The sequence below is a fragment of the Rousettus aegyptiacus genome, unplaced genomic scaffold (genome assembly GCF_014176215.1).
Source record: "Rousettus aegyptiacus isolate mRouAeg1 unplaced genomic scaffold, mRouAeg1.p scaffold_m13_p_5, whole genome shotgun sequence".
NCBI lineage: Eukaryota > Metazoa > Chordata > Mammalia > Chiroptera > Pteropodidae > Rousettus > Rousettus aegyptiacus.
The window spans coordinates 25,889,959-25,915,881 of record NW_023416308.1 but is presented as its reverse complement, the minus strand read 5'-3'; the positions used below and the strand labels follow the sequence as shown (position 1 = coordinate 25,915,881).

At 47.7% G+C, this 25,923-nt stretch overlaps 1 protein-coding gene across 2 annotated transcripts in view; it reads left to right on the top strand.

The window, feature by feature from the left end:
• Nucleotides 1-25,923, top strand: part of KIRREL3 (kirre like nephrin family adhesion molecule 3) — a 521,313-nt gene that overhangs the window by 380,311 nt on the left and 115,079 nt on the right. For both annotated transcript variants that reach the window (XM_016139130.2, XM_016139131.2), the window contains exon 3: nt 23,522-23,599. In XM_016139130.2, the coding sequence (XP_015994616.1) occupies nt 23,522-23,599 (78 nt within the window). The remainder of the gene's footprint in view (nt 1-23,521; nt 23,600-25,923) is intronic.

Genomic DNA, 25,923 nt, shown 5'->3' with positions numbered 1-25,923 from the left:
AGCCTCACCACATTGGTGCTTGATAAATCTCTATTAAATGAATCCACATTCCTGAGCATTTGCACACTGCTTTGCCCTTCTCCGCATGAGTTCATAGCCCCTGTCGCATACCTGCCTCAAAACCTCTCTGTGAGCTCTGCCAGGCCTACCCTTCCTAAAGGACCACCAATGAGTCCCCTCAGATCAGTGACCAGATGATCTGCACCCGGAGCCTCGCTGCTGGCCCTGTTCTTCCCCCGCAGCACCTTGTAATAGCTACTTCAATATGGGGAAGGGACAGCGCCAAAGAAAGATGATAAGGATTGATGTGGTGTCGTAATAACTGGAGTTGAAGCCAAAAGACCTGAGGTCAGTTCCCACTTCTGCTATGTATCCCTGTGACCCTGAACAAGTTATCCGATTAATCTCTTTGAGCCTCCGTTTTCAGGTTTGTAAAATGGAGAGTAACGATACCTGCTACTCGAATTAAAGTGTTGTTATAAAGGTCCAATGACAGGCAAGTGGAAGTGGGGTTATATACTTCAAGGAAACAGTGCCCGTGTGAGCAGAGAAGGCACAGGACAGCCCCCCAACTCATGTGCAGCATAGGGGCTGAGCAAGACAGCTTTATACTTGATTGTGAATTCTCAGCTCCAGCTGGATTGCCCAGTTACTTAGTTACTCCATAATGATTTAGACCAGGGAAATGGCAGCACTAAGCAATGTGATTCTCATTGATTTGGGCTCTGCGTGCCTCATGAACCAGGACATGTCAACGGTGGCCTCTCTAATTCAAGATCCTCAGGTGCCTTTTCCGGGCCAAACGTCTGGCTATGTTTTCCCAAAAGTGCGTTGTAATCTGAGCTCATCGCTCACATCTCACCGAGCAAATGCAGCCACCCCACCCCCAGCCCACCCCCCAGGGATCCTGAGGCTGAGTAATGCTCACCAGTGGAGGGTTTGTTTTTAAAGAGAGGAAGTAAAGAATAACGTTCCCGTTCCCGTTTTGAGCTGCTGAGGGAATTAGGACGGCAGACGGCCATTACTCAGGTTGGAGTCCTGCCAGGGCTTATGAGATCATATTTATTTGCCAAAAAAAACCACCTCCCTCCTGTCTCTCAGGCAGTGATGGGAAGCAGAAGTCCAATTCCACTCACCTTTCGGTGCGGAAGGTTTAAGACACAGATGGAGCTTAGTGATAATGGCTGTTTACATTTATATAGTACCTTTCAGCTAGATGGACCCCTGGAGTTTGACAAGCATCATGACCAGATGAACAGACAGGAGTAAAGTGCCGGGCACAGGTCCCTTCCTTCCTACTTTTCTTACAGGCAGCCTCACTAGAGCCTTCTTTGCCACTTGGCATGAAGGTGGAAAATCAAGCAGTTTCCTACCCAGTCCTCTATTAAAACAAGGGATGAAAGTGCATCCTGATGACAAAATTCCACAAACTGTCTGGCAAAGGTGAATTCTTTTATGAGACACTGCAGAGAGCTACACAAAGGCGTCCAAACTCGTTGAGAGCTGACATTGTTGAGTTAAATGGCCGTCATCATCGAGGGCTGCCTGACTTACTGGGTACGAGACACGCAGGGCAGTGGCAGCCAACCTGCCACTTTCATGGCATCATGGTGAGGACGCTCTTCCCCAGTCTTAATGAAACCCGTCCTCATTCAGCTCCGGTCCAGTAGGATAGAGGGAGAAGAGCTGGTTGTTCCAACATCTGTTATTTGAGCATCCTGGTACTAGAGGAGAGTGTAGCCCACATGGAAAATTGGGGAAAGCCGCCTTTGCTTTACTCTGCCTGTATGGACAGCAAGGCATGGCCAAGCCCATGGGACTGGGACCAAGCCAGAGTAACACGTACAAAGTGGGTTTTCGGAGTCCTGGGGGCCATGTATCAGGAAGGGAAGAAGTGGACCACCTGAGAATCCATCAGCATGGGAGCAGCTGTCAGAGAGAGTGAGCTTTGACAAATTCCAGTGACTCCAGGAGAGGAAGACATCAATAGGAGTTGACCAGACCATATAGAGGTTTTGTACAGTATCTAGATCTGGGCAGCAAAGAGGTGTGGAAGGTTTCCCAACGCCCTTCTTCCAGGCCGGCGGCCACGAACACCCTCTCCCCAGTAGCTAGACCATGCTCCCAGGTCCCACATGCATACTTTATTTCCCTTATTCGAGCACGCAGCCCATGCCTGCAAGCACATACCAGGTGCCCTGATCACCACCGCATTTTATTTCTCAAATTTCACTCATGAGGACAGCTTTGTGGCAGGTCCGTCATCTCATTTTCCTGAAGGTCCTGAGGGGCAGCCACCAGATTACATGAGCTGAATGTCATCTACACTAAACTAACACATTTACATCACTGAAAAACCTTATTTACACATAATAAACATGGGGATAGCTGCCAGGGAGGAAATAATATAGTATTGATTAAAACAATGACCTGTAATGCCTTCTGAAAGTCTGCAGTCACCAGCAGCTTCCTCGGCGGGCTGCTCAGAGGCAGCCTCCGTACCTGGTGGCCTCAGGCTGTCACTCTCCAAATTGAGAAGGCATGCCTTTCCAGGCCCGGTGAGGTGGCGAGACCTCCCTTTGCGAGGCCCTCCTGCATGCCAGGCACTGTGCTAAATGCTTGATCTCGTTCATCCCCAAGGCAGCTCCTCGAGGTGGGTAAGATTATTATTTCCATTTACAAGGAAGGAAACAGGCACAGAGAGGATTGCAATGTCTGCCTGGGATTGTACAGTTAATAAGTGATGGAGCCAGGATTTGAAGCTGGGTCTGTCCAAATGCACAGCATACACGATGCTCATCATGCTAGACTGCTCTGTGTATTCATTCGGACAGTGAGAGAAGCTCTTGCGCATTAGGCCGTGCCCTAGGCGCTGGGGTTCTGAACAGGACTGTTACCACTGATGGAGTGGTGGGGAGGGTCTATGAGCAGCTCAGCCTTGGCCATGATCCCAGATATCCTGGGCTGGAAAGAAAGCCTGCAGTTTGGCAAATCTGGAGCTTTCAGAGTCTCAGAAATGGAAAACCTCATTTTAGAAAGATAACTTATTGCCCTAGGTCTGCTAACAAGCCTAGAACAAGAGCACATTTTCCATATAGCTACACAACTCCCTTGCTTCTGAAGGAGTCCACAGCCAGCTGAGGACAGCAGGAGGGTCGGTGGCCACAGATCAGATATCAGATGGAGGAGCACACAGTGGCGGAGGGTCAGGTCAGCAGGCTGACCCATTGGGGGAACTTTTCCTAATGACAGTGGGCTGGCATGGGAATTGGGAGAGGTGGGAGGGTCCAACTGTCAAGAACAGATACCAGTATCTTCTTGTCAGTAATGAGCACCTCTACTCTGTCATCCACTGATTGCGTGACTTTAGGCAAGCCAGTTAAGCTGTCTGAGCCTCATATCAAAAATAATCCTACTTCTATGGCTTAATAGGAAAATGAGTGTGACTGCAGCAAGTGCTGGTCTATTGTGCAGTCAGCCCAGGATAGTATCTAGACCTGAGTGCAGAAGGGAAGACTGGGTGACCAGCCCCTTCAGTCCTCATGGGCTTCAGGTCCGTGGAGATCCCAGAGACCTCGGGGAGACCTGGAGCCCCGGGCGTCTGCCTGCTTTTCAGCCATCCCCGCCCAGCAGCCTGAGTTTGGAAGGTAAATGGACAGATTTCGCATCTGCTGAAATCTTTGCTTCACTAGGTTTCACTTTCTTCTGCTGTGGTGGAGGATTTCCACTAAACCCTCCGACCGTGTCTGGATTATTGCTTCCGGCAGCACCAGGGGAGTGCGTTCTGATACCAGCTCTCATAAAACACCGAAGGCGGAAACACAAACCAGGGCTTAGCGAGGCTGGTAGAGGCACCCACTGGGACTGCTGGCAAAATGCAGCTGCTGAACAAACAGCACAGCCTCAGGGTGGGCAGTCTTGGGAGAGGGACCCCGGTCTGCCCTGAGCAAGGGGGTCACTTGAGAGTTCACCCCCTTGATGGAGTGATGAAAAACTTGAACCCCAGAGATATTCAGTGATTTCCTTGAGATCACCCAGTAAGGCCAGATAAACCACACAAGGGCCAAATGAAGGGAGGATCCTGGCTTTACAGTCAGCCCTAATGCCGCTGAGCTGTGTGACCGTAGGCAGATTGCTTAACTCCAAGAGTCTCTGCTTCTCTGTCTGTGCAATGGGACTATGAGTACCTACTCCATATGACCTGGGAGCTAGGGCTAGTATCGGTGCTCAGTGAGTGGCAGCTCCCTTTTCAGCACCCTCCCCCTTCTCCCTCTTTCCCTGCTTCATCAGGACACCAGAGCCTCTCCATGTAGGTATTACAGTCTTACTCTAGTTCTGAGACCTAATCCTGGCTCAAGAGGAGACTTCTGTGTGAGGCCACAGCCAGGTGGAGGGTCGGAGTTTCCCTCAGACAAGAATTGTCAAAGCTGGTTCTTCTTTCCTGGATGGAGAGGGAAAGTCGGGGCCAAGCAGTCCCAGGCCACAGCAGATCCTGCCCATCCAGGGTGCCAGACACAGTGCCAGCCCCCTTCCCTGCAAGGGACTCACCAGGAGACCAGTGCATGAATGCCTGGAACCATGTGGGTCTTGGCCTGGGCGAGCTCTCCATGGAAGGAGAGGAAATTCCAAGCTCCACGCTCCTCATTCAAAGCCCTCCACAGTATGCCTCAACCTACCTTTCTAGATTTCCCTTCATAGATCCTGCCACACTCTGTGCTCTCCCGTGCCCGTTCCTACCCTAAGTTTCCTCCCACCGAGAATGCTCTTTCTCCTCTATTGACCAGTCCCCAGCATCCCACATGGCTCACCTCTAATCCCACCTCCTCCATGAAGACTTCCCTGGCCAGGCCAGCTGCAGCAGCTCTTGGCAGCCCTTTGTGTGTGCATCCTGTGCCCCAATGACGAGGCCTCTAGAGAGCTGAAATGAGTCTGGTGCATCTTTATACTTTCAGCTTTTGTTTAATGTCCAGCCCGATTAGTACATGTTAAGCTCCTACTATGGACCAGTCATTGAGACAAGTGTCAAGTATAAAAAGACGACATCACTCCTATTTTTAAGGACCTTACAATCCAAGGAGACAGGCAGACACATAGCAGCTAATTGTAACACAGTGGTGGAGAGAGGCTGGGGACCGTGGGATCACAGAGGGTGTTTGGGGACAAAGGTTACTAGCAGTGGCAACTGCAAGAATTGTCCAGATCCAAAAGCACAAACCCAGATGTGAAGAAAGACACAAATGCCTTCCTGCTCAGCGAGCTCTCTGCCCCAAGCCCCTCGCCAAGGCCAAAGCCACACGGGCCTCCTGTGAATATTGCCCTGTTTTCTCTGCTTGTCATCCCTCACACTGTCCCGTTCTTCTCTCCTGCTGCCTTCTGCTTGATCTGCACCCACCTTGTTCATGAGAGAAGTTACTGGTTAAATGAGAGAGTAGGTCCTGGGGGCATAGCGCTCTGCTGAGGAAAAGCCCGGAAGAAATAAGTAAATGAGGGGTGGGGTGGGGGATAAAAGCTCAGACAACAAGCAGGGGGATTTAGGGAAATGATGGGCTGCAGTCCTGCGTACCTAGGGAAGTTATTGACAGAACAGCCTGAACTCCCCAGCCTGGATGGAACTTAAGAAATTGGATTTTATAGAATGGCTGAGAACCGGGAAGCACCCTGGACTCTGGGTCTCCCAGAGGTCTCTGAGATCGCCACAGGCCTAAAGCCCCTGAGGACTGAAGGGGCAGGTCACCCAGTCTTCCCCTCTGCACTCAGGGCAAGATTCTATCCTGGGCTGACCGCGCAAGAGACCAGCACTTCCTGCAGTCACTCATTTTCCTATGCTCACCTGTGTTCGGTAACTAACTACTCTTTCTCATGATCAATCTTTAAGGGCTTTTGGTGGAAATCCCTGGAGGCTACACTACAGACATGTTTTAGTCTCTACCTGTTTATTCTCCAAGGCCAGTGATGGCTGGCTGGTGAGAGGGAGACCTCTCAGAGTCACGGGTGATCTCTGCCACAAAAGCCTTCCCTGGCCATCGCTTCATGGACGTGGCATGTGTTGGGGGACAGAGCAGGGACTTTGGGTCCTACCACTCCCTAGCCATGTGGCCTAAATTGTGCCAGCTTGCTGATCCTCCAAGTTTTCACAAGTCAAAGGAAGATCACTTTCTGTCTAGATGTGGTAAGGATAAAACAAGAAAAGCGTCTTCCCAGGTAGAAACTTGTTCATGGACATGGCTGTCCTTTTCCTTCTCTGAGTCAGTAAGCCCAGACCTGATGTGATATGAGAAGCTGGAATGTTTCCAATTTCAAGAATGTGGGCCAGTCTTAGAAACAGAAGAAGCAGAACTTGTGCCGAATCAGAGGCACAGAAACCAGTTGGGCAGGAACAGTTAGGCACCACATTCAGGAGCATTAGTACAGCCTTTCCCCCAGGGCCTGCATGCGTGAGCAGCATTCACATGTGCACACACACCCCACGTGCTCATACATGCAAGACACTCACTGCTCAACACATATCCACTCCATAGAAACCCGCACACCCATCTTCTCACCCCGTCCTCACAGATGTGCACACACACACTCCCATTTTTATTAGACATACTGAACTCATGCCCACATGGAATTCCATGCCAAGACCCAGATCATCGTCTTTTCTTTCCTAGACACACGAGAGAAGGATTCCTTCGTGAATTCCCATTAGGCTCTCCTCCTGTTTCAGGAGATGCTGAGGAAGCACCAGTAAATGAAGACAGGGACTTAAATGAGCAGAAAAGCCAAGGGGCATTCCTTGGGCTGCAAGCAACTCAAACCTCAAACTAAAAAGATTGTTTCTGTTGGAGAAGATAGGACTGTCTGCTAAATTTTTGGGAAGTTGGATGGAAGAGGGGTCAGTCCTGTTCTGGGTAGCCCCGTGGAGCAGAATCAGGGCTAATGAGTTGAAGTAGCAGGTCAATAGGAGGATACTGGAGGTCAATATAAAAGAACTTTAACATTATGTTAGCTCTCCAAAAATGAAAAGCATAGCCTTGTAAAATAATGAGCTCCCTATTACTAGAAGGATCCAAGGGGAAACCATGTGACTATTTCTTAAAAATGCTGTCACATGAATCCTGCGCTGGGCGTAAGGATGGGACTGAGTGATCTTGAAGCCCCCGTCTATGAAAAAAATCTAGAACTGGGAAGTCATCCCTCAGGTACTATCCGTGAAGGCAAGGATGAAGTTTAGAACAGAGGAGGGACAGCCAGTTTCTAGGATACTGGTCTCCAGATAGGGCCTCTTGCCTGGGTTAATGGACCCACATTGGTCCAACAAATGCCCCAGACTTCTTCTTCTCAGAGACCTGGAGTTCCCTGGGCTCTGCCCTCTGGCCTCTGCCATGGACCTGACTGAGAGCAGAAGTCCAAACACTGAGTTTGTTTCAGGTGACATTTTGATGAATTTAGCGCCAAATTCACTCAGCTTATTGAGCTTAGAGAAAATGTTCATCCTTTAAAGACCACCCGACTGTATACTTCATCCACGTGCCACATACTGGGTCAACAGGAAACACTACTGCCAAGACAAACATGTTGCCAAGCCCTTTATTAAAAGTGGGCTTTGTGACATTCTAGCTCTTCCATGCTTCGATGCTGTCGGAGCCTTCCCTACATGTGGAGAAGCGTCCCTCAGAGGCTGAGGGCGATCAGCAGGAACGGCAGGGTGCACAGCCCACTGTGTGTTTACTAGCTGTGGAACTCTGAGCCGGTCCTTCAGCCTCTCTGAGCCTTAGTTTTCTCATCTGAGAAGTAGAGGACTAACAGCTTCCTCACTCGTCATATGTGGAATAAATGACATAAGTGCATGTGTGACAGTGCCTAGCACATGGTAGCTGCTCAGTAAATACTTGCCCCTTGTCCTTCGTTTTGCATTCCAGCACAGAGAACTTAATCTGTGGCTGAGAAGTCTCTTGATCCTCAGATGATTAAAAAAAAAAGCCCTCTCACTGTGCCTCTGGAAACAAAGCACTAGGGAAGAGAGAAAGCAAATTACTCACATTCAGAGCAGCCAGGGGTGCTGGCCCTAGCCACATGCAGGGCCATCATGAGGCACCAAACGCACTGCCAGCTCCAGGTGGGCTTGCGTGGCAGCATTTTGTAGATGGAGATGGTAAGATCCAGTGACCTGTCCAAGTGATGGGACACTTCCTACCACTAAGTGATGCTGTTGAAAACTGAAGCCCAGGAAAAGGCTTGCTTTCTGTGTATCCACAGCAACCAGAACCAACTCACAGTGTGCTCTCAACAAATATGGAATGAATGATGATTAAGTGAATGATGAATAGAAAAAAAAAAATCAAGAATGAAAACCCGAATAATTTGAAACCTAACCACATAAGGCAGACCCGCATCTGAGACTGACTTAGGGCACATTTCCAAAAATGGAAGGGCAAATGAAGGTAGAAGAGGTAGAGTCTTGCTCTCAAATCACTAGATAGATTCTCAGACCTGAGTTCTCACCTTGGTCCCTAATAGTTGGAAGGGACCTAAGGTGCCAAATCAATCGACAATCTCTTAGATGTCCCTGCCCCACTCATCACATATCAGTATATATTGAGTGCCTACTATGTGTCAGGCTCTGTGCTGAGTAGTAGAGATGGGAGGATCAAGAGATGGTCCTCACCTCACAGTCTACAAGGGTATAGCTAAAGATAATAAACCAACATCGCATCTATAGGATGTCTCATAGCAAAGGTGTGTGCAAGGTGTAGGGGTGTCCAGGGGAAAGAGTGCCCAATGCATGGATGGGTGAAAGGAGACATTTCCTGAGGGGGTAGAAGTAACAGCATGATCCAAGGCACAGAGCAGGAATCAGCAGGGTGCATTCTCAGAACTATTCAGCATGACTAACTTTATGGTCAGGAAACAAGACCAGAGAGAGAGGCAGGCAGGCGGGGGTGGGTGCTGATCATCCTTGCCATTCAGGGTTCTGTCTGGATGGTCAAGACACGCAGCGCTGTCCCTGGTGGCTCTGGGCAGATCACTCCTCTCTCTGAACTAATAGTTTCCTCCTCTGTCCAAGGTTGAATGGGGTGATTTCTAAGTTCCCTTCCTCTTCTAACATTCTCTGACATTTCTGACTAATGCACAAAATCAAATATGTACACAAGACCAGAGGCATAAGAAAACACACAAAGAAACGTGGGTTAATCTAGTGCAAACAGTGTAAGAACTGAATAGAATGGCTAGACTGGCAATTCTTGAAATACCTATGGAGTCGTCCCCTGGGTGGCCCGTCCTGGCTTCCAGAACCCTGCAGCTCCTCCTCTAGCCCTCAGGCAAAAGGGAAGTCTCACCCTGTGTGAGCTAAGTGACCCCAGCTGGAGTTACAGAAAGATGTGCCAGGGGCCAGAGCTGAAATTGCACCGGATCCCACAGAGTTCCTGACACTGACAAAGAAATGCTCAAAATAGTCCACAGTAGTAGGAACCCTTCCCAGGCCCTCAGTTCCCTGCAGTCAGCTTCATTTCTAAGCCACAGTCATCAAGGAAGAGGAGGCTTTCAGATCTAACAAACCCTAAAGCTAAAGGGATCTTAATGATCCTTTTGGTGAGAGCTAATAGTTTGGGGTGGCGGGGGAGGGTAGGGAGTACCAGGCCCTTTGAGAATACACGAAAAACAGTCTCTCCCTAGAAAAATACATCCTCACTTTTTGTATGCAAATTCAGAATAACAACCCCTGTTTGAGGTCCACTGGAAGTCTCAGACCTCAGGTTAAGTCTCCTGCCCTGTTCAAACTCTCTATTTTGCAAATGAAGGAATCCAGGCCCAGAAAGAGTAGGTTACTTGCCCAAGGTCACCCAGCTAATTAGAGCAGAACCTGGTCACCAGGAAATTAGGCCAGCACCTGACCCAAGCAGGGACGCTCCCAACAGGACACAGGGTCCCCGGCTTCTGACCTGACACGTGGCCCCTAGCAGATGCCATGGCTTAACTCTACCCAGGAGTGCAGAGAAAACGAGCAACCAGGCCCTGGCAGCCAGGTGCTCTGCCTCTGGGAATTGGCTGGTCCCAGAACCTTCAGGCTCTGCTGCTTCTCTGTCTAACTTTCCCTGAGGCCTCAACCAGGAGAAGGGACTTGTGTGACGATTCCCTGACTCAGCACCCTCTGAGCAGCTGGCAAGCTCCGTTCCATCCGCCATACAGAATGCTCCTTAAGGAGAATTGGGGGAACTGTGCTTCCTCACTGGAGCTCTTAGAGTTACCCACATCATCACTCATTCCTGCGAGCTGATTTGCGTAGCGAGTGGTGAAACACTACCCCTGGGTATGCATGTGCATGCAGTTTGGCATGGAGGTGTGCAGGATCTAAGAGAATTCAGGCAGTGAAGACAGACAGTCCAGACCCAAATCTGGGCTCAGCTGCTTTATAAATGAGCTAATATTTGATGAGGTTTTTAACCTTCCCAAGCCTCCGTTTCCTCATCTGTCCAACCAGGATCATCACACCTCTTCCTAGGATTGCTGTAAGAATTAAATGAGGTAATTTATATAAAGTGCTGAACACCATTCCTGGCGGTACACTTCAGCTGTTTTGTCTCACTGCCCAGGGGGTCCCCAAGGCTGTAGATCCTCACCTTCAGAATCTCACACCCAGCTACTTACTGATGCCTTGGTAACAGCGGAGAGAAAGAAATTCCCTGTCCCACTTTTCCAAATATTTGCCAAAGAGTATGTCAGGAGGCCTCCGCAAAACACCTGGAAGAATTCCTGCCGTTAGCAGATGGTGCCTATTACAAAGTTGTGGGTTTCCCCCCTTTGGAGATTTTAATGGAAGTCAGTTCTGACCTTTCTGTAATAGTTAAATGGCAATCCTGCCAGGTGGCACAGGAGTGAACTCTACGAGCTGTCATGGCCATCCACCAGTGTGCTTCTCTGGCTGGACCTCGCCAGCTTTAGCTCAGCGGTCAGCAAAAATAGGATGAGATGTGGAGAGGTGGTGACTCACCTGAAATAAAGTGGAAACCATAGAAGGAAGCCCTAAGTCATATCTGTGATAGGCCTCACGGCCAGAACCAGGATAAACAGCCCTCTCTTCAAATGTCAGAGCTTGAAGCCCTGATTGCAGCTTTGCCAATTCCCTTGGTGTAAATGCATCCACTGTGGCTGATTTGAAGCTGCCTGTATGATATCACTGAACACAGAAGTAGGAAGAAATGCACATGGTTGGCTTGTCCAAACTGGTGCAGGCCAGGCCCGGGGACTACAGCCCCTGGGCACCAATCCCACCTGACTATTTGTGAAGTACAGGCTATGTCCTGGACAGCTGGCACTGAAGGCCAGTTCTTTCTTCCAACTTGGAACCCTCTCCCCAATTCCTCTATAGCCCTGTGATTATTCTCTATCTGCCACCTACACAACCTGATCTCCTCACCTGTGCTTCTTGTGGCCAGGCTTCCAGACCCTTGCTGGACTGGCACTCTCCTCTGGGTGCCCCAGCTTTGGCCACGTGTTCCTTAAAGAATGGCTTATACTACCTGGTCTGAGCAGTGCCAGGCAGAACCTTTCTTCACCTGCTTGAACTGGACATGTCATGAGAGGATCTTTATATGGGTCTTTGTATATTGGTGCTAACTCCTTGACTAGTCTGTAAGACCCAAGAGTGGATCTCAACTTTCTTTCTCCCTCCAATGCCTAAAATATGTCCTGTGCTCACTGCAATTAATAGCTGCTGGTGAGGTTGACAATGACTATTTTCAGGTCCCTTTACTGATTCTACAAAACACAGACCTCGGACCTATAATACCATTAAAGGCAGGGATGGCATTCCCCATGAGGACCACCATGAGCCAGCCCTTCTCCCCAAGAGCTGGACACAGTTGTCCCTGGAGCTTCTGTGGGCATTATTTTCTATAATAGTATAGAGCCTCTATTCAGACTACAGAACCAGATGCCTCAGGCTAAACTGCATGCTTACGGTATTTTAGTCTTGTCCTGACTTTTAGCATACCCTGTTCTTTTTAGTAATATGTTATGTCATTATTTTTCTAACTGATCACATTTACAGGACACTGATGATGTGTCCAGCCTTGGTTCCAAACCTTTGTACATTATAGGAACACACCTCTCCCCACCTCCCAGCTTTTTGCATAAATTGTCTCTCACCCTTGCCATAGCCTAGGAAGTCTTCATTTCACACACTGAGGAAACGTTGAAGGTAGATCTTCCCACCAAAAGCCAGGAGGCAATCAGAGGGACCATACTACTGTGTGAGGAGTCCCAAGGGCATGGGCCGTCTCTCTCCATCTAATTCCACCCAGTGCCCTTGTCCTTTGCTCTGGTGGGGCTGCCAGATTAGATGGCCCCAAATAGGGTCACCTCTCTAGGGCTCAGCTATTGATGTGAGGGTTCCTGGCACGTCTATCTATTAGCAATCAGCCTGCCGCTGGGCTGGCCTCGTGGTGGGTAAACTTTCATGTTCTTATTAAGTGATAGCTGCTGCTTCAGAATCACTCCCCTAGATCTCTTTCCTTAATCAAAGCGCTCAACTCCCCATCATGCCCTCACCACTGAAAAGTTATCATTAAAGAGAAGAAAGGTGCTTTGATTTCTAAGGCTGAGCTGCCAGCTTGGATCTGGGGCTCTAGGGGAGACGGGGAGCTTGTTTGTATCCCCAGCCTTGTGTTTAAATCCCAGTTCTACCATTCCCAGTTGGGTAACTTTGGGCAAGTCAGAGAACCTCTCTCCTCCTCAGTGCCCTCTTCCAGGACTACCTCAGGTGTTGTGAGGTTCAAGGAGAGCTTTTGTTTGACAAGTGCTTCTTAGACTGCAAAGCCCTGCAGGTGTGTTAGCTACTGACACAACCATGTCCTCCAACCCATGTTCCAATCCCTCGGGATGAGGCCCCTTGTCCAGCAGGGGACTTCTGTGGAGGTTTCTGGGACTAGTGAACTTTCCATAAGGCATCTTGAACAAGAACAGGGGGGTACACCCAGCCTATGGTATGCACACTAACCATCTCTCAGAGGCATCCCTCAGCCAGTGCTCACCCCGAGGACCCACCCCTCCAGGGCCCTTGCCTCCTCCCCTCCTGTCCCAGCACACACACCAAGTGGGAGAGACTGCACCTGCACTTCCTTGTTTTTGAGGGCAAAAGAAACAACGGGCTGGGGCTCCATGTAGCAACATGGATAGCTAGATAAATAATAAACAGGCAAACAAACAAACAGACAAACAAATAATAAAAACAAAGAAAGCCTCCAGTGAGCTTGAATTGCTGCCTTGCCAAGAGGTAACTGGCAGATTCAATTTAATTATGAGACGCAGAATTGTAATGAGGTGTGTGAGGCTGAAGGAGGATCTCAGTAATGGGAGGACGGCAGGGTTCCCTGCCTTCTCTGCTGGTGCTTTTCCTGGTCACGCTGTCCACTCCCCTCCTTGCCATGTGAGTGGGGGAGGAAGCCTTGCACCACTCTGGAGGTCTGGCCACCCTCAGGTCCCTGTACCTTGCCAGCCTCAGCTCCCAAGACTGCCCATGTAACGATGCCTTGGTGGGCAGTTCTGGCTCAGCAAGCGTGTATGGAGGTGCAGAGCAGGTAGGGACCTCACACTCATTCACAACTGCCCTCCTGCCCTAGGGAAGGTGTGCATTTTCTGGATGGACACGGCCCACATGCAAAGCAAGGCATGGCTACTGGATGTGCATAAGGCAGCCGTGACTGTGTTTGCTGGGGGCAAACATATGCCATCCCTGGCCACCCTCCCGTATGACTTTGCTCACCAGAAGGTGGAGGGCACCAGCAGCCTGCTGAGGTTTAGCTTGCCACTTCCATCCCAAGGACCCTAACAGACCCTGCACCATCCCTGGGAATTTTTTTCCTTCTGTCTCCTTCTTCCCTTGTGCCAGGTGAGAGCAGACATCCTCCTCTACCCTACCCCATCCAGCAGGACATTGGCTTGAGGGCAAAGCCTGACCGTTCCTGCCTGATTCCATGATAAATCCTTTAAAGCCAGCTCTGGACCCTCTTGGTTAATCCTCAGCTTTTATGATTTCATTTGGGCCGTAAAGAGGTGACAAGGAGGTGTGGAAGAACATAACTAAACAGCAGCAGCACTCATGCCATCCTCCATGGTTCCCTGCCCTTCCCTACCCGCCGCCTCCTGGGGGCTAGCATTCCTCCTGCAAGCATGGGCTCACTAGGGGCCTGCCTCCCGTGGGGGCTGCTCAGTGCCCCCTACCACGTGGCATCAATGCCTGTGACTCTATCGGCCAGCACCCCCTGGGCACACATGGTCCCCTTCTTCCCACCAGGATCTCTGCTGGTCACCTGGGCTGTGTTTGCAGCATCCAGACTGCATCCCGGCAGAAGGGCAGAAGTCTCCGTTGTGTGACCTCAGGAAAATCACTTAAATTCCCCAAGCTTCACCTGTGCAATGAGGCTAATAATCCATATCTTCGTAAATCTGCATGAAGATTAAATACACACATGCACCTTATATTTATAGCCTCTTATTGGGCCTCTGCCTTCTCCAAAGATCTGGGCCTCAAGAGAAGTGCACAGGTAAGGTGAACATGCAGAGGTGGGGGGCTTAGCAGGCCTCCTATCCTCTCAGTCCTCGTTTTTTGGGACTCCAGTGGCCCTGCTAGAAAAGAGAGAAAGGAGAAGGCCTCTTTCTGCCCTGTCTCCCTGCGTGACTGACTGGCTATACAGGCAGGCCCCTCCCCTGCAGGGGGAGCGGGGGCTGGGCACACAGCTGCTGAGCATCTGGCCCTCAAACATTGATCACCTTCTTCTAACTTTCTCTCAGGAAAAGTCTAAAAGCTTTCCAGGCATATGGCCTTCAGCGGTCCCTGTTCCTCACAGAAGTGGACAAATGACAGGGAAGGGGTCCTGCTTCTCTGTCACAGTCACCTACAGAGCTATTAACCTGCTGGGAAGAGATATCTTAAATCAGAGAGGTTGAGGTACTCTTGTACATGTGATAAAACTCTTTCCCACAAAATTCTTCAACCAACATTATCACATCTCCCCCAACCCCCTACACCCTCACAGAGATTATACTAGGAGTCCAAGAAACCACATTTATAATCTGTTTTTCTGGCCTCCACACTTAAGCTGTATGACCCTGAGTGAGTTAATCTTTTGGATTCTCAGTTTCCTCTTCTATCAAACAAGAATAATAATAGTACTTACGTCATAAAATTTTTATGATTGAAGAAGATAATGTTTGCAAAGTGCTTAGCTTAGAGACTAATAAATCATAAGCAATCAGTAAATGGCAACTTAATTGTGGTGGTGAATTAAGTGAGCTTGGCCCCAAGTGCTACCAGCTCATGGAAGGGGCAAGGCTGTGCTTTGTCCAGCCCGGGGATGGGTGGGAGTGCACTCAGCGTCCCAATTCCAATGTGCAGAGGGGTGTGTAGACTCTGCCAACCTTGGCACCTGCATTGATGACCCAGTGGCCCAGAAGAGGATCACATTCTGAATCAGCTGGTGTCTGTGTTGGAATTCCAAGTAGCTAAGCAGTTGGAAGAAAGACCCCAGGCATTTGTCTTGAGGGCAGACACATAGGTGTACCAGGCATGGAATCAGACAGATAGATGTATACCAAGCTTTGCCATCAGAACTGAGGGACTCTGGGCAAACTCCTGACCCCTCTAAAATGCCCATTTCTTTATAAAGACAGGAATAAAAATATCTATTTTCATAAAGTCAGTGTGAGGATGAAACAAGATGAGGAGTGTAAAAAGCCCAGTGCCGCTTAGTCATGGTTGCTGTCTTTCGTGCCTAAGATGTACAGATTTGGGCTAGTGGAGCAGAGATTTGGAGAAGCCAGAGACTTGACGACCACATAGGCACCAGGTTTCCTGTAGGCACCAGGGATCTGGGGCCAGAAGCAACACAGACAACATGGATCCCATTGCTAGTGGTGAGGACTTGCTAATATGCTGCCTGCATTAGCTACACTGTGGACAAGGCTATGCTGCCTAGGATATGGCACAGCTGAGGCAGCTGAGGAAGGCAGGGCTGGCAAGGGGATACCCTGATGTTAGTCCTTGCTGTCACTATAGGAAGCTGCAAGGTGCTTATCAGGTACCTGAAACAACCTTGCTCCCTGCAGGAGCTGGTGAGAATGGGCTGGTGACCACAAAAACTTTTGGAACTATTACAAGAATTGTCAACTCTTCCTAAAACAGGATAACTGAACATGAGCTTTTAACATAACTCGTTAATTTAAAAACTTAATTTAAGACCACAGCTGTTTCAGGTTTCTCTTATAAGAATTTAATTGGTATGTAATAGCATAGTTAATTAAATATAAATCAATAATTTGAAACAGCTAATTGATACTTAATATGAATGGGGGAAAACTTAGTTCCAATATAATGAACTCATATTAAATATGCAATGAAATAGCAATTATGTAAAGTTAAGAGTTCCTTTAATAAACTTACAACTGGCAAGCACTGAGATTCGAAAATTATGAAACAGGTATTATTGAGCTATTAAACATCTATTACTTGTCCTAGAGGGCCAGAGCCATGCCCTAGTCAGGATTAATAAACCTTTACTCCACCTCTCCTCACGCCTCTTCACTACAGAAGTTGACCAGAACACTGTGATTTGCATCATTTATGGGCAGCACTATTGCCTGGGTTATGCTGAAAAGAGGACTAGGCAGAACCAATGAAGAAAGGAATTTAGAAGAATCAAGGAGAGAACCTTCCAAAGGAGCCTCCAGCATCCTGCCATCGGCAAGGCATTGCTGGACAGTCACCTGTGAGAGAGGCTGGCAGTAAGGACACCCAGTGAAGGCAAAACCCTGGACCAATCTCCAGCCTTCAAGGCCCCTGGTGAGGGCTACATCATGACCTGAAGCTATTTCCTCCTCCGGACTCTTATAGCAATTACTGTCGTTCGTGTGGAAGTAACTTACACGCTTCTGCATCTTGCTTGTTTTACTGAAATATTACTTGTGTTAACTTTTATTTACCATTTCATGAGTATACGCATAAGCAACTGGATTAAAATCTCACTGGGAAAGGAAGCTTGCCTTCATATTTTGTCTTGCTCGTAGTGCCTAGCTCTTCGTAGCCTCTTGATGAGTGTCTGTGTGTTGGTTTTTATGCCTGTCACATTTTACTGACGTGCTGGTAGTGGAGAGTGGTACTAACACTTATAGCAGAATCTACCCATATTCACCCACTGCTTTTTGTGTAATTCATTACATAATGAATTGGTCCCCAGACCAAGATATCCGTTCTCCCAGGTCAATAAAACTGGTTGAAAATGTATTTATTCACATCTAAACCACTGCTCATTTATCATCCAGGACTCCTTCACTTGGGAACCCCATCATTTCAAACACAAGAAGTCCAAAATGCATCATTATCATCCCAGGGCCTAATCAGCTTCCTTCGTCAATCACCCCCTTCTGACACAGACACCACTCTTCCCCCAATCTTCCCAACTAATGTCAAACTTTACCCCCTTCCTCTGTTTGAGCCACTCTGTCCCTTAGCTCATTGTCTCTCCTTAGAATGTCTCTCAGCCTCACCATTTCCCATCCATTCCCAGCACCTCGAGTTCCCTAGCCTTGCCTGCTACATCCACCTGGCTTCACTCTTCCAGTCCATCGGAGTTGTTGCTACCACACACACCTTCACGGAACACCACCTAATCGCTGGTTATGTCACGTCAAATGAGTCGTTAAATCTCTCTGAGTGTCCCCTTTCACATCTGAAAAAAAAAAGTGGAGGTGCATTCGTTGATCTCTAAACCCAATCTAACATTTTATTTCTATTTATTTCTATTTATTGAGTTTACCTTTATCAGATACTTTATTCTCGGCACTTTTCACCAAGTAATGTCTCATTTGATTTTCATATTAACTGTGTGCAGAGAGTTTTACTATTAAAGCTCAGAGGAGCTCTGAGGATCGCTCACTGTTAAGTGCTAGAGCCAGGCTCCAGCCAGCCCTGGTGGTTGTGAAGCACAGGTAGCCTTCTTTGCACCCCACAGCCTCCCCATGGCTCCAGCAGGTCCAGCTGCCATCTTCTCCACGCAGCCTTAGGAACTGTCATCTGGGGAACTATTTTCATCCCTTTCACTACTCTCCTGTGTCAAGATAGCAGGGAAATAGAGTGTCTTCTGAGTATCTTCCCAAGGAAGCTCAGGGTCCTCTTACTTGCTTTCTGATCTCAAGCTGTCTTCAGAGAGCAGGAAGAGAAAGCAGATGCCAACCCATGATCTCCCACCAGGAATATTGTGATAGTCTCACAACTGCCCTTCAGAGCCAGGCTTCCCTTCCCCCACCTATCATCTGCTCCAGTGCTAAAATGATCTTTATATGTTTTAAGTCTAGCCTGTCTCTCTTCTACTTAGCACTCTGTAGAAAATGTCTAGACTCTTAGGCAAAGCTCTTCAGGTCCCACAGGATCTGGTCCTTGGCTTATCTCTTGCTTCATGTCATTTCCTCTGCTCCCAAAATCTTTGCTACAGCCATACCAATCTGCCTGCCAATAACACACCATTTCTTGCTCATAGGCTTCTGGGGATATGCTCAAATCTCATAGCTTCAGGTGGGAAAAGGTTAATCTTCAGCAAGAACTCCTGAACTATTGTGATTGGACAAGTCGAGGACAGGAACGCCCCCAAATGTACTGGACAGCCTCAGAAATGAGTAGTAGGAGCTAGCACATGTTGCTGTCACCAGCTCTAACCAGTTATTCAGAGATCAGTAGTTTCCGGCTGGGGCAATAAGCAAGCACTATCCTGGCCAACATATTCCTCACAATGGCAGCAGGAATGCTACAGTCATCCTAAATTGCCACAGAGGGCTCCTAAGCATGCAGACACATGGCCAGCCCTTCCTCCATACCTCCCCTCTTTCCTGTCATCTCTGTGCAGATCACTCCCACTGTCCCATTTAGCAGTCTTACTGGCTATTCTCTGGTCGGTTGGTGCCCCTTGATGAGACTTTTGAGTAGTCACGTGATGCTGCCCTGCAAGTCCTTGCAGACAACTCTGGGACCTAAGGGATCGGCTTCAAAAAATTGCGGCCAGTGGAAATAACCAGGTCCTAAGAGAGACCAGCTCCTCCCCACCTCCTGTCTGTATTAATTTGTTAGGGCTACTGTGACAAAGTACCACAGACTGGGTGCATAGTCTCATAGTTCTGGAGGCCGAAAGTCCAGGATCAAGAGGTTGGCAGGGTTGGTTCTTTCTGTAGACTATGAGGAAAGAATCTGTACCAGGTCTCTTTCTGGCTTGTCGATGGCCATCTTCACGTTCATATGGCATTCTCCCTCTATGTGTGTCTGTCTCCAATTTCCTCTTTTTATGAGGACACCAGTCATACCGGAGCAGGACTCCCTTAAGGACTATTTTCACTTGATTACCTCTGTGGAGTTTCTATTTCTAAATAAAGTCACATTCTAAGGTGCTGGGTTTAGAACTTCAACTTAGGATTTGAGGAGGACACAGTTCCACCCGCTGTCCCAGCCAGGACAGCTGATCTCTGCTGTCTGTTCTCGGGTCTGTCTTCATTCACATAATCAGCAGTTCTGGGATCCCAGACCTTACCCTGAGAACTAAGCCAGAAATCAGCCTGAGCACTATTACCCCCTAGAGCTTTGGCCTTGAATCGTCATTTTACTTCTCTGAGTCTCATATTCTGAAACCAAAATGAGAGAAATAATTTTTGCTTTGCCTACTTCACAGAGCTACTGTGAACATCTAATGAGACAGTGAATATGACAACATCATTAAAAAATTAAGTATTTCACAAATGTGAAGTATTATCACTGTATCATTGTTATTACTCATAAGAATAAAGAAACTTTAAGGCTAGAAAAAGTGCCATCCTCATCCTCTGAAAGCAAAGGAAAACCAATTCATTTATAAAGCTTTTAATTTCTCCCAAGAGGAAATCTCATGTTTCCTAGACTCCTGTTCCAATGAATTACAACTTTCATTCATTACACGACCATCTTCACCTAACCCAATCCATTGTGCCACATTGAAGCCCATCTTATTTTATTCTGACCTGGGTAAGGGAAAATTGATCACTACCCAATATTTTTTAGTCAGCCCTTTTATTAAATTGCAACGTTCCTGAGCACTTTCTATGTGCCAGGCACGAAGCGTGTGCTCAGAGGTTTCTTTTTTTTAAAGGCACAATCTAGACCTGTTCACAGATTAGAGGCCAGGAGTTCCTGGGGTAAAATCTTCTCTTCTCCTTAAGAAACATCTCTTTTCCCAATAAATATTTCCTTGCACAGCAGTATTTGCTCTCTTCAGACAATGCCCTCCACACCTCCCTCTGCAGATGACCCTGATATTCTTTGCTGTGAATTCTCATTTTAAGCCAGGACAACTTGTTTCACATTAATTGATTTTCCATGGACACCTTTGGCGCGACTGGTGGTTCTGCTACTGATAATCGCTGAGCCAAAGGCTACAGCCCCAAAGTCTACCAAGAGAAGACACCATCATCTTGCTGTTCTAAAAGGGCATATGTGATCTGACTCCATCATCCGTCCAGGGCCATGTGACAATGAAAGTGGCATTCTGGTGGCTGGTCTAGCTCACAAAGTGAAGACTCCTGTCACATTCTATCATCTCTCCCTTAAGTGCCCGGTTAGTCTGGTTTGATGGAGTTTCTCTAACCCAAAGCAGTTAGTTCCTGCTTCCCCTGGCTCTCTCTCTGGTCAGTATCTTTGAAAATACCCCACCTCCCCATCTCTGTTTCAAGATTCTCCTCCCTCCCCCACCCCACTTCAGCCCTGCTTCTTCACATGGACCCAATGACCTCTAATTTAGCTCTGGCGAATCTCTCCAAAAAAATATCTCAATTTTTGGTATATAGATAGCTAGCTAATTCTCACTTCACTAATCCTCCAACCTGCTTGTTCTTGCAACGATCCCAGTGGCTTCTCCCCACTGCTCAGTAAAGACTCAGTCAGAGAGTCCTCTCACTTAATAAATTTCTTCAGTGTGCTTATTAGTGCCTTGTAATGTAGCTGCCTAAATAATTAAGACTAACCCATACGTGTCAAATTAAATGAGCCAAATACATTGAGAAATTGCCTCGGCCTCCATTTCTTTTATTAATCAGTTTTTTTAAACTTCTTTTCCTGGTCATTTGCAAAAATCAAACATGGTCAGTGAGGCTCTTAACTTATAATAACTGTACTTGGGGGCTCGTTGCTCTGGCAGTCACCCTGGGGGGCAGGCAACCTATTATGTTGACATAAGATGGGTTGAGTTGAGGTGACAGAGACAGCCCACATAGATAATCTGGATTCAACAGGTTGTCCACAGTTTCTAAATATTTAGGAGTACTATGCCCCCTCCATTTCCCTGGGAATTTAGGGGACTGTCCAGAAAAATCAACAGGAACACTGACCTAAATTCATCTGGAACCTTTTGCCCCCATGCCCCAGCGCTCCCCTGGGCTCCTACTGAGCTCAATCCAGAAAACTAGGCTCCCTTTCTCACTAGGAACCACTGCTGATGTGCTTTAGATAGACATGAGAAGTCAGTGGAAAATGTAAGAAGAATCGTCAGCAATTGTATCATCCGCTAGCAATTATAATGGACTGTCATACTCTGCCTGTCATCAGCATGTTAAGGTTTCAATACCGTCTCAAGCAAAAGGCTATTGTTCGCGGGAGCTCAGCGCCTCCTCACAGCTTGTATTCCGCAGGCCTCCTCCTGACATGCTGCATTCCTGCCTCTTGAAGGTGGTTGTTAGAAAGAATCCACAAATATAGTAAGTAAACATCAAAGGGGCTTTGATCTGCATGGCCCTCAACAGAGCAGGAGACCCTGAAGAAAGGGCCAAGGCCTTGGATGAGGGAACTTAACATCGTCAATTTGGGCGCCTGAGATGTAAGGCTGTTTGAAGTGAGGGCGGTTTGGCCAAGCCTTCAGATGAGTGAGCGTGGAAGGAAAGGAAAAGAAGTGAGTGCCTTTGGATAAGGCACGCTCAGATCTGCTTCTCTGCTCTTTACTGATAGTCAATAAACCCTTTTAAAGAATCAGGAGATCAAAGCTAGCGACCTCCCTGGGCCATGGCATTCTGCTACCACCTGCCACGCTTTATTTTTCTCTAGGGCAAGAGCTCCTAAGCTTGACCTATCTGTCTCTCATGGGCCCTATGCTCCCTTTCATCCTGCTACTCAGAGAGGGTGGGCTGGGTGACAAGAGGTGGACAGAGACATAGGGAGGAGGATGAACCCACCTCATCACTCTAACAGCCTAGAAACACCCAGTGTCATGGGGGAAGTTGCTGTAACACACTGTTCAGTGGGACACTCCTCCAAGAAACTAATAGAGGGGGCACGTGGGTATCCAGAAAGCCTGGCAAGGCCTAGGAGACAGTACAGTCATATTCCGTCTTCTAGAAATCATATCCCTTATCCAATTACCCAGTTTATGGTAGCCATCACATTTGTATGACTTCTAAGCAAAGAGGTAGGGGTGAGGGCTCTAAAAGAATGATTGGAAGCCATTTAGCATTTCTGAACTCCAATTTTCTCATCTGCATCATGTGAAGAGCAGATCCATCATGGACCCACCTGTCTATCTTAAGGGGTTTGTATGAAGGTCAAAGAGAAATGTGGTGTGGAATTATTTCAGAAACCAGAAAGGCCTTAAGACAAAACAGGATTCGAGGATAAACACCAGAGGGGAAGCTTGACTTCTTGGGAGGCAGATGTATTCTAATCTAAGGCTCATACACAGTGGGCACTGATTTACAAAATACTGTGAAAAAAATTGTCTCTTGCATTGTCTCTTTAATACTTAGAATTGTAATTCTAACTTGTTTTTCCAATTGGACCTAAGTCTTTGGGTCCAGAGTCTGTCTTGCATCTCTTAGTCATCCCAACCCTTGTGCTCCTCACTGAGTCTACATCTGAGAAGTGCTTAAGGACGGTGCTGAATTGTACCTGAATATAAGGGAACAGGACCCCTATCCCCAGAAACCGCCTCTCTCCCAAAAGGCCAACTCCTATCTCTACCTCAACTCCTGTGTCTTTCCCCTCAGTCTATCCCATCACTTCTTCATCCCTCTGAGTCACCTCCTGTGTCTGGTTGTACTGCTCCCTCCTGTACTTCACTGGCTGAACGTTGCCTCTTCTCTGGCAGGCCTGACCACAATCCTAGGGTCATCAGAGCATAGTCCCCAAGGCGGGGACATACTGGGCCTCATTAACCTATGGGTAGTGGTTATGAGTGAGGACTCTGGATCCATATTGCCTAGGTTCAAACTCCTGGCTCTGCCACCCTCTTAGTGCTCTCACCTAAGACTGTTAACACATCTGTAAATAGGGGTGTATAAAATGAATAATTATATGTACCTCATAGGGTTGTTGTGAGAATCAAATGAAGAATTATTGGCTTAAAATAGTAAGTGCTATGTAAATATTTGTTAAATAAATAAGTAGCCTCGTTTATAAGAGCAGCAAGCATATCACATCCCCTATGAAGGGAGTTCGCTGATACCCGACCCATTCCTGGCTCACGCACCTATGCTTTTCTTCCAGAGCTGGGCCTCCAGAAGAGAGGATGCTGTCTGGTGCTGGGCTACATGGCCAAGGATAAATTTCGGAGAATAAATGAAGGTAAGTGAGAACCCGTCCACCCTCTCAAGAGTAATATGGAGGGAGGAAGCTGTGCCCTACAACTATGGTACCAGAAAATAGAACCTGGGACATCTCAGAAAGGACAGTGGGCAGATCAGTTTGATTTCCATGAGGCTATTCATATAGTAACATGGGGGGAAGTGGCTAATGCCTAAAACACAGTATGCTGGTTCATAAGCGTTTTTCCTTACGCTGTCTTTCCTCCTCCCTCTGTGTCCCCTCCTTCTCTTCCTATCCCTCCCCTACTTTTCATTTCCCACTTACCCAGGCAGCATGATTCAATCTGCTTCTATTATCTTTTCTGATACAGACCTCTCTATCTTTCTCCTCGATCATTCCCATTTCTTAAATGCCTTCTGAATAAACGGCACCTTATAGGGCACTTGGAAAAAAACCTAAGGAAGAATAAGGCAGCCTTTTTATTCTCAAAGAACTAACACATGGAAACCTGCTCTCTTTCCCAGTTCCATTGACCTTATGTCTTCCTCTTACTCATGAGCCATTTTGCCTTCCTCTTGCACTGAGTCTTTCCTCTGAGGCTGGACTGGATCACACAAAGCTTGAGAACGGCATTGACAGTGACGTGGTGGCTGGGATGTGAAAGGAGTGCTGTCACTTATGGGCCTGTTGTAATAAAGAGCCAATCCCCTCCTCCCCAGCCATCTGTCTCTGTGCAGCTAATAAGCCTCTCCATCAGATGCCACAGACTGTTTGTCAGGATTCAAAAGTAGGTAAACAATGGCTGGGGATGCCATTTATTCATTAAAGTCAGACAAATGAAGCTCTGGCTTCCCACCAGCCCAGCTTGTCATGAGCTGGGCCCCTCCCCTCCCAAGGCCCTGGGCCCCATTCCAGACATGGGGGTGGCAGCTCACCTGTACCATCTCTATTCCAGTAGTTGTACCACAGCATAATTCCCATGCTCTCTTCCTATGCTCTTCAGCTGGCTCTATTCCTAACCCACAGTTAATGACACCCACACTCCCCTGTGCTCCCCGGACCTAATGCCTTGCCAGCTATAGGTTTGTCACTAGCACCCATCATGGTGACAGTTTGACAAGAAGTAAGCCAGCCCAATTAAGCACAGGAGTATCAGCTCCCCCATTTTGCTGCTCATCTTTGTAAGAAGGCGGTAGCAGCAAGAAGCCACTTCCATTTGTGAGAGCCCCAGCAAAGCTGGGGCTGGGGGCTGCAATTTCTGCACCCTACCAGTCAGTCTTCGTTTCCTGACTTTTTTCTTTCTCAGCCTAGCCCTCCACTCTCAACACAGCCTTCATGAGAGCGCTAGGCAGTAACTTCTAATTTGTGGAAACTGACAGGGTGCCTCTGTCCGTGGTGCTGAATAGACACATTCTCTTGGTTGGCAATGCTCGTTAGAGAAACTGAAAAAGGTTCACCGGGACTAGGGGAGTCAAAAAGTCAGGAGCTGGGCTGGATTTGAAACTTCAAGCCCTGAGTGTCTGACTCAAGTAGAAGGACACTGACTCTAGATCCTGGGGGCCTTCAAAGATTCATATCACATGGCTCACGAAGATAATTTCGCTCCCATCACCTTTCTTTCACAAGTGGCTAAAGTCGGAGCCGGGGGTGGGAAGGGTCAGGGAGGGCAGGGGGATGGTCATACTAGTCATCTCAGGCTGCTCTAACAAAACACCACAGACTGGGTAGTTTAAACAACAGAAATATATTTTCTCACAGTTCTGGAGACTGGAAGTCCAAGATCAGGGTGTCAGCATGGTCGGGTTCTTATGAGAGCTCTCTTCTTGGCCTGCAGATGGCCCCCCTCTCACTGTGTCCTCACATAGCAGAAAGAAAGCAAGCCTTCTAGTGTCTCTTCTTATAAGGATAACAATCCTATTGGATCATGGCCCTACTCATATGACCTCATTTAACCTTCTTTACTTCTGTAAAGGCCCTATCTCCAAATACTCTCACGTTGGGAAGTTGGGGCTTCAACATATGAATTGAGAGAGAGGGGGTCACAATTCAATCTATAACAAGGAGTCCAAATGAATTTTCCATAGCAGAAAGGTACAATGATAATACTCTGAACCAGAAATTAGAAAGATGGTAAAATAAAATAATAAAATAAAATAAAATAGCATTAAATAGAGAAGCACTTCTTAGATATTGTTTAGGTAAAGAAGGAAGGAAAGGAGTTGAAGAGGACTAGATGAAGGCTCAGAAACAAGACCAGGACCTCATTACCTCTGAGGACAGTTAGCCTTACTTTGTGCAACAACTAAGTTAAAACAGCATTTTAACAGTTTTTTTTCTTTTGAAGATGAGAAGATGTCAGAACA